The sequence below is a fragment of the Haliaeetus albicilla genome, chromosome 12, assembly GCF_947461875.1.
Source record: "Haliaeetus albicilla chromosome 12, bHalAlb1.1, whole genome shotgun sequence".
Classification (NCBI taxonomy): Eukaryota; Metazoa; Chordata; class Aves; order Accipitriformes; family Accipitridae; genus Haliaeetus; species Haliaeetus albicilla.
The window spans coordinates 33986901-33995594 of NC_091494.1; the positions used below are offsets into that span (position 1 = coordinate 33986901).

The 8694-nt window shown below is 53.7% G+C and overlaps 1 protein-coding gene across 7 annotated transcripts in view; it reads left to right on the top strand.

Annotated features, from left to right (window-relative positions):
* SEPTIN9 (septin 9) overlaps positions 1-8467 on the top strand; it is a 144003-nt gene extending 135536 nt beyond the window's left edge. For 6 of the 7 annotated variants that reach the window (XM_069798949.1, XM_069798950.1, XM_069798952.1 and 3 more), the window contains 5 exons: positions 69-186; positions 2652-2747; positions 3648-3744; positions 5280-5331; positions 6219-8467. In XM_069798949.1, the coding sequence (XP_069655050.1) occupies positions 69-186; positions 2652-2747; positions 3648-3744; positions 5280-5331; positions 6219-6354 (499 nt within the window). In that variant the 3' untranslated portion in view covers positions 6355-8467. The remainder of the gene's footprint in view (positions 1-68; positions 187-2651; positions 2748-3647; positions 3745-5279; positions 5332-6218) is intronic. The other variant, XM_069798948.1, reaches the window with a different exon arrangement.
* Positions 8468-8694: the final 227 nt, after the last annotated feature.

Below are 8694 nucleotides of genomic sequence, written 5' to 3' on the forward strand. Positions count from 1 at the left end.
GGGGTGGTGCAGCAGACCCCACCTCACTATCAGTGCACGAATCCCCTTTTTTCTGCTGTATTTTGCAGGCTCCGACCGCTAGATATCGAATTCATGAAACGCCTGAGCAAAGTGGTCAACATCGTCCCCGTGATTGCAAAAGCTGACACGTTAACGCTGGAGGAGAGGGACTACTTCAAACAAAGGGTAAGGGGCTGGCGGCTCTTATCTGGGCTCCCATCTCTTGTCTCCCATCCCCTCCTGCCCCTTTCCCCCTCCCCAGCTCCCCCTGCCTTCCCCCGGCCGGGCTGGGAAGGCGAGCTCCTGGCCAGGAGCCCAGCACATTCCTCCGGCTGCAGCTCTGAGCGATCCCACGTGGCCGGAGGAAAGGCCTGCGCTCCAAGCAGTTCCTTGTGTTTCTCTTGGATCTTTGACAGTGCGGGATAAGTTTCGAGCTGTAAGTCTCGGGGCCTGTTTCTCCTGCCTCCTTTGTTGTTGCTATTTTCAGGCTGGTTTCTGTTATTTTGGGAGGCAGACGGTGCTGCACGTAGAGGCTGGAAACCCATCCTGGGCAGCACCATGCACTGATACAGGAACCAGGCAGAAAAATGTGGGGGTTTGCTGAGCTCAGCTGGGCAAGATTTATGGGGGAAGCAAGGCATGAAATTCCCTTTGATCACCTTGATCGGGAGCTGGCAGTGGGGAGCTGAGGAGGGGCTGTCTGAATCCACAGCAAGGCACGGGCTTTCCTCCATGCACGCCTGGTGCTGCCAAGAGGTGAACATGCCCCGCTTTGGGGTTCAGTAAGGGGCTATAAATCCGTTCGTGTAGCTGATGGATGTGGCTGCAGGCATGATGGCCTCAGCATTCCCTGTGGAAGTAAGCAAGCCACCAAGCTTGTTGGTCTGCGAGTCTGAGTTGCAGGGAAGTGAAGCAAAGGGAAAGGGGGTCTCGCCAAAAGGGCAGGTTTAGGGGCCACCTCCACTGGTTATGGAGAAGACGGCACATTAGCCAGGGGTTGTTTGATGCCTCCGTGGAGAAGAGGATGAGCCACCCCTTCCTGCACCAGTGTCTTCCCAGTTCTTGATGAGCAGGATCCAGCACTGGAATATCCAGTCTGATTTTGGGGGCTGAATCCAAACTCTGCAAGCAGTTCTCTTAGCAGTGAGCTAGAGAATGGCAGGAAATGGAGCCAAGAGGTAATCCAGGCTGGGCTTGATCGGTATGTCAGCCTGTTTACATGGAGATCTGCGAGGAGCTGGTATGGGAGGATGGGGAGGTGAGTCCACGGTGCCACATCTGCTTTCTGCGGTGGCTTTTGCAGACTGCTGGCTCTGTTCAGAGGTTATGAGTGCACTTATCTGGGTGTCTGCGGGTGACTGCTTGGCTCTAAATGACCTAAAATGTCACCTGGGCACTCTCAGCCGCTGATACCATCCTTGTGTAATGAAAGACCATGGGGAGACCGCCTGGCTCACCCACTGTGCACTGGCTTGACCCAGGATGAGCTTGCCCTATCTCTAATTACATTCCTGATTGTAACCAGACTCCCAAAATCCTTCCAGATGGAGGGAGAACACGTAGCCACGTGGCATGTGTTCAGTGCCCCTTCTGCAAGGGGTTGCCCTCCTTACACTCACGGCTCCAGATCTGCTGGTGCAAATGAGAGGGCAGGTAATCAGTCCAGGTGGGCACGGGCTGGGACCTTTTCCCTGTGCTCCAGCGTGCCTGTGTGCATGCTTCCAAAAAGCAGAGCCCCATCTGCATCTAGGTGTGTAGCTGGTTCCGAGAGGCTATAGGTTTTTGGGTGTGGATCGGGGTGGGCAGGTGATGGTGAAGCACCAGCCTGGCTGCAGGCTACCTAGGTTAATGCCAGCACTGCACTGAGTTAGGGGAACGGTCTCCAATGCCTTACGGAGTTGGCTTTGTTGGGTTGTTCCCCTAAAAATAGTGAGTGGGTTTGGCTGGGGGGGTTTCTTTGGGCTGGATCCGCTTCCTTTGCCAGCCTGCAACGTAGGGCTGACAGGGAGTTTATTGCCATAGGAAGTGATGGGAGCGGGTGCGCACGCTAAGTTTGGGTTTGCAGCTTTGTTGGAGAAGGCTGATCCTTCATGCTCCCCTGAGCTGAGCCTCCACCCAGGAATCAGATTTCAGCATCTCTTCCCCTTGCACAGAGGCAATATCCTTAGAGGCTGCTCTTCCAAGCTGTCTGTTTCCCTGTCCCCTTGGATCAGGCACTGCCATGACTCCTTTTCCAAGGAGCATAAGCAGACAACAGAACGCAACTTCTTAACTTTGGGTTACGTGCCTGGCAGCTACATTCCCCTTTGCTTGGTGCATCTTGTATTGTCTTATTGTCTTTTTCAATCCCAAAGCAACGCCCAGCTCATATAACTTCATCTCTCTCAGCCTGATGCATGTCTTGGCACCAGGTTCTTTCAGAGATTGCAGAGCAAGCGCTTGGTAGGTGTGTAGCAGTTAAACACAGGTATCTCTCCCCAGGGTGGGCAGTGTTTAGGATGGAGAGGGAAGATGTTGCTGCTGGGCGTTGCTGTGACCTGTGGGCATCGCTCACGAGAGCCTCTTGGGTTGGCTGGGAGCTGCCGCCATGGTGGGAGTTCAGCTCCTCTGCCCTTGTGTCCTTCACGTGTTCCTCTGCTCTTCCCCCCTAGATAATGGCTGATCTCCTTGCCAATGGGATTGATGTGTATCCTCAGAAGGAGTTTGATGAAGACTCTGAAGATCGGCTAGTGAATGAGAAATTCAGGGTTAGTGCATGGTGTTGCAGGTTGGATGTGTTTGGATGGGTCCTGCAGCTCCGGGTGCTGGTAATGTCCTGGGGGGGGTCTCTTGCAAAGTGCCTCTATTTTCTTTCCAAAGCTGCTGTGCCCCTGTCCAGAGGGGCTGCCCAGGACCTGGGTCCTGGGGTCTGCCCAAGACTGAGGATCCTGCCAGAGCTCAGAGCAGAGACAGAAAGAGGGTGAGGAAAGTACCTGGGGAAGGTGTCCTCTCCTGTCCATGTTGCTGCTCTTTACCCCAGCCCAGTTCCTCAAAGGCACCATCAGCAACCAGCGGGCAGGGAGGTCCCATGGCCCCTTGCCCTGCCCCAGGCACAGGGAATACTGGTGTCAGCCCATCCCTGGCTAGGGCAGCAGCCTTCCTGGCACCGGGAGGCAATTTGCCTGTAGGGTGCTCTGTTTTCATGGCTGTCAATTCCTTGCTATAGGAAGTAGCTAACAGTTTTTTGGCTCAAAAGAGTGGATTGGACAAATTCAAGGAAGTAAAATGTCTTTCAGGGACTCTAAGTACAAAGACACCACCTTGGATCAGGAAATGACCGAGCCACAGTTGCCAGATGCTGGCGAAGTATCATGGTAACTTTGCCCTGGCTGTATGCTGCACCCTGCCAATGGGGTGATGGGCTAGACTGGTTTTGGGCTGGTTTTAGACTGGTTTTGGACTGGGTACGTGTGTGACATATGCTGCTGCCCAGGTCCTGGGCTGCCTGCGGTCCCTGGCAGGCAATGCTGCTCAGGAGCATCGGAGACAGACCAGCTGATCCCATGAAACTCTCCTGAAAGCAGCTTGGTGTAGGATTTTGCTCGCTGGCTTGGTTTCCTGACCCGTTTTCAGGAAGAAAACATAGCCTTGTTTTTCTCTTTCCTCAGGAAATGATCCCGTTTGCAGTGGTGGGTAGTGACCAGGAGTACCAGGTTAATGGAAGAAGAATCCTTGGAAGGAAGACCAAGTGGGGCACCATTGAAGGTACCTTGTCCTTGTTTCCCTACCTCCTGAGCCCATCTCCCTGCCCTGACAGAAGTTGATGAGGTCCAAAACCAGCAGTAGAAGTTGAGGTGTATATAGTGCTTCCCTGCCCCTCCAAAGAAAATCACTTCCCCGGTGTTTGAGGACTGGAAACACCTTGGCCAATGCTCCCGCGCCGAGTTCCTGGGCCTTCGTGTGGCTTGGGGAGCTGCTGAGTGCCAAAGGGGACACTTCTGGGTGTCTTGTGGCCTGGCTTCTGCTTGTCGCACAGTTAAATGTCTGATGGCTGGATTTAAGGGCACACAGGTGATATCTCTGTATCTCAAGCCCAGATTAGAGCCTTCCCCTGGCATCTGTACCCTCCACCATGCATTTGGTTGGTGCCCTTGTGGGACCTCTTCCCTCTTCCGTTTTCATCCCATAGGCATCTTCCTTTTTTCTCCCCCATTTTAACTCATGGTCTAAAGGCTAGATGAAAGCTCCTGGCTCCAGCCCATCCACGTGTTTCCCTGTCCCTGGTTTCTGGCAGCCAACTGGCACATCTCCAGTGCCACCCCTCTTATCTTCCCCCCCTTCATTTCATAGGTTTCTCTCATTTATGAGTTTTTAATAGGAATCCTGTGTTGAGGGATGGTTTAACAAAGATGCCAGGAAGATCTGTATTTTAAAGCTCTGCTGCCCTCTTGTGCTCTGTCCCTGGAAGCTCTGAGTTTAGTGGGATTCATTAAACCACTCGCAGTCTGCATGTGGCATCTGCCTTCAGCACAGGGAGATTCCAGGACCCAGCCATGGCCACAGGCAGCTTTTGTACAACAGTGTTACTTGTTGTCTTGCCATTCCTGCATGATGTACAAACCTGTTTGGGTAAAAAAAAAAAAAATCAAAAAAGGGAGTTGATCCTCTAAATTCAAATGCCTGGTAAACTGCGAGCTGTCAGACTAATTGTGGTAGAGTAACACCCCTTGATTTTTCCCTCTTGCAAACACTCTTGCTTGCTCTAAGCCCTGTTCAGACAGCAGCAGTCTCTGTCAGCAAGAGATTGCGTCCTTCCACAGCACCAGCAGCCCGGGCAGCGCAGTCACTGACGTGCCAGGGATGCTGCAGGATGCTCATGGCAAACACTTCAGATGAAACACTTCAATGGAGACATGCCTGGCGCTTGCTGCAAAGCTTGCCCTGTCCCTTTCCCTGCCTTGTTTGGGGCACGCTTAAGCTTGTGTTTGTCCGAAGGGGGCTTTGCGCTGGAAGATGTTGCTGAGAGCTCCCTTGCTTGGTGGGACATGGTTGGAAGGGACTGGGAATGCTCAGTCAGACCTCACCAGCCAGCAGGTCATGCTGAGCTGGGGCAGGTACCTGGGTACCAACCTTACAGCAGCAAAGAGGACTCTCAAGTCCTGCACCGTATAGCCCCTGGGGTAAGTCCCCGTCTCGGCCCTCCGCACATTAGTGAAGCCCCACAGGGTCCTCCTTACCCCGCGTGGTTGCCATACTCATGCCGTGGTGCACGCTGATGGGTTTCTCTCTCTTTCTACCAGTGGAGAACACGACACACTGTGAGTTCGCCTACCTGCGGGACCTCCTCATCAGGTTGGTAGGACTGTGCCCTGTCCCTGTAGCCTTTGGTCACCAGGTGGCATCCAAAGAAAGGGGAGAGCCTGGCCCAGCTTGATGCACTGCTTCGCTCTGCTCCTCCCTCCCTCCCTCCACTCTCAGCCTGCTGCAATGCTGCAGCCCCTCACCGATGGGTGACCCCACTCGATGGGACGTGACTTCAGGGGGCTTTTCTCAGCTATGGTGCTGAGTTAAGGGAGGAGAGGAGCAGTGGATGGGTCAGGACAGACTCCCAAGACTGCTGGCAGCGTGCAATGTGGCTCCAGCTCACCTGCAAGCAGCTGGGAAGCCTTTTGGCTTTAGTGATCCCTCACCAGCCCCGGGTCCTACCCCCAGCCCGAAGACATCACCCTCCTGTGTCCCAGGATCGTGCCATTGTGGGGTCTGGGCAATCACCAGTCCCTCTTGAAAGAGGCATCCCTGCTGCAGGGGAATGGGAGGCTGAGCCCCTTTGGCTTGCCAGAGCGGGCATTGGGCTCCTCCTAAATTTGGCTGCAAGATAAACTCTGCACACTTGTGAGCTGTTGCTGGCAGAGAGTTGTGTGGGGCTACAAACCTGATCCCAGGGACTTGCAGGACTGGGGTCTTCCCGGGTAGGTGTCATACAGCCAGGGCTCCTGCGTACCCAAGCACAGGCTGTTGGTACCAGTGAAGGCTTCTGGTCCTGACTGCCCATAATTGCCTTTACTTCCCTCCTGTGCCCTAAAGGTATTGTTAAGCAGTAAAGCAGGAGGGGAAATTCGGGCTGGAGGGGGTGTATGAAAGCAGAGGTTGGGGGGGTGCAAGGGTTGGGGTGGCAGAGGCTGGGCTGGCCGAACCTGCGCCCAGTGAGGTGCGATTGCCCCTGTCTCCCTTTCCCGCAGGACACACATGCAGAACATAAAGGATATTACCAGCAACATCCACTTCGAAGCCTACAGGGTCAAGAGGCTGAACGAGGGCCAGAGCTCGCTCTCCAACGGCGTGACCGACAAAGAGCTGGTGGCTAACGAAATGTAACCGTCTCGCTCTGTAGCCAGGACCTTGCTCGCTCACGCTCGCTATTTCTCCCCTCTTCCCCCTTTATTTTTATATAAATCCTCTGCCACTGTCCCTCTTCCCCCAACCCCCCCAAACCCCCCGCCAATGTTAACTGACCAAATAACCAGATGCCGTCTCTGTCGTGCGGAGTGGGGCGACCGCTCATCCTCCCCCGCTTTGTGGCATGAGTTTTCTTCTCAGCCCCTGGTCCAGCACCCCTGGGCTGGGGACCCGTCCCCCCGCTGAGGTCGGGCTCTTGCTGGTCCCCACTGCTGGCCTGACAGCCGAGCTCGGGGGAGCAGATCCACGAGGCCGGTGGGGTTGGGGTGTCCCCAAGAGCCCTGCCTGCCTCTCTGTGCAGAGGCTCTTCTCCGTCCGTTGAAGGCAAGGGTTCCTCCAGGTGAATGTAGCCTTCGGAAGAAAGGTACGGTGGTATGAAGAGAGCAAGACAGTGCCATCCTTGTCTCCTGCCGCCTCCTCTGAGCCCTCTGCAGCCCTCCGGGACCCGCCAGCCCACAACCCAACCCCTCTACCCTTCCTACATGCAATAAACTGGGAGTGTTTAGGTGTCACCTCGCCTGTCACCGACCCCCGGCCAGGCAGAGTGACCTGCTTTGGGAGAAGTGCCTTTTCAGACCGTTACCTTGCAATAGTGGGGGAGAGAGGAGGGAGGGCTTGCCTTGTCTGTCTTTGCAGCCTGCAAAAGGCCTGCGACACTTTGTAGAGACTCCTTTTCCCTCTCCCTTGGACCACAGATGTGGCTGATGTCCTGGGAACACTTGTATATTTATTTTTCATTCAGTTGGGTGGGTTTTTTCCACTGAAGGCTTGGAGTATGTTTGTCCGAAGGGGGCTGAGAGTGGAACGTCTCTGCAAAGCGGTGGGAGGAGGCAGAGGGTTGTCCTGTCTGACCCTTGTGATTCTCGGGCTTTTCCCTACGTCAGAGGAGGCTGTTGGGTATTTTTTTAATTATTTTTTTTTTATTTTTTGGATCCCCTGTGTGACATGTGTCCATGTAACACGCTCCTCTGTTTTGCTAGCCCTTGTGCAAGGGGACTGTGCATGAGCGGACCGAGCCCTGCAGCTGTGTGGAAGGCTGGAGTGGTGTTTGTGGGTGCTGTGCCCCATGGCCCCCCCCTCCTCTGCCCCCCCCGCACCTCCTCCTTCAATGAATCTCCAGTAAATAATACCTTGCAAGGGGGTCAGTTAAATAACGCCGTGACACAGGAGCGGGTGGTCCTGGAGCGGAGCTCTGCAGTCCTGCCCCTCCACCCCAGCTCCGCTTGCCTTCCTGTTGTCCGCTCTGTCAGTCTCCGTATCCTCTCTAAGGGATAAAACTTTCTGCAAATCACCCTGTTGGGGGGGGACAGGGGGACGACACATACTAAAATGGCAGCGTGTCCCATCCTCTAGCACTGGAAGGCACCTACAGAGCCCACCCAATTGTCTCCACGGGGGGCAGAGCCACCTTCTTCAGCACAGGTGACCAGGAGGAAGGAGGAGGTTGCTCGCGGCTTCATGGGGATGCCCAGATGACGTTGCTCAGCGGAGGGTTTGCAGGGGCTCCCCACACATGTCCCCCCCCCGTAGGCAAAGGGGTACGTGCGAGGAAGTGCATCGCAAGGAGAATCCGCTCTCCTCCCTTAACTCATGTTCCCTCCCTCGCAACAGCACAACAGAGCTGTTGGGGAAGAACATCTATCTACTTGCTGACTTGCTATATTTTAGCAAAAACAAAACCAAAAAAAGTGTATTACCTGAAAAAATATATATATTTCAAGTGTTAAAAAAACTATGAATGGGGAGAAAAATCTCTTATGTGAGGCACTTCTGCAAATGTCATCTTAAACTTTTTTTTTCCTCTAGTTGATATCTCAAGCTGGGCCAAGCAAGACATGCCGCTTTCTCCTTTGTAACCTGATTATTTTTTTTGGAAGAAAAAAAAATAATACAATAAAAAAAAACTTCATCCAGATCTATTAAAATGGCCTTTTGGGGGTTATAAGCATTATGACAAATTTAGTCCATTTTTGTATAAATAATAGTGTTTAATATGTATTTCCCAAAATAAATGTTTCGAATGCAAATAGAAGGAGGCTTGTTTGGAAATGTCTGTTCCCAGCCATGGTGTGATTGTTACTGCACGGACCCCACGGGGCTGTGGGTGATGGGAGAGTCCAGCTCCAGAGCTGCTGTGCTCTGTTCATTTTGGGGTGAATGTTTTATTTATTCCTAACCCCCTTAACTCTTCCTACTTCAGATACCTGCCCCAGGTACTCTACGAAATGCTGGAGCTGCTGGTGCTGAGCACCCTGGGGT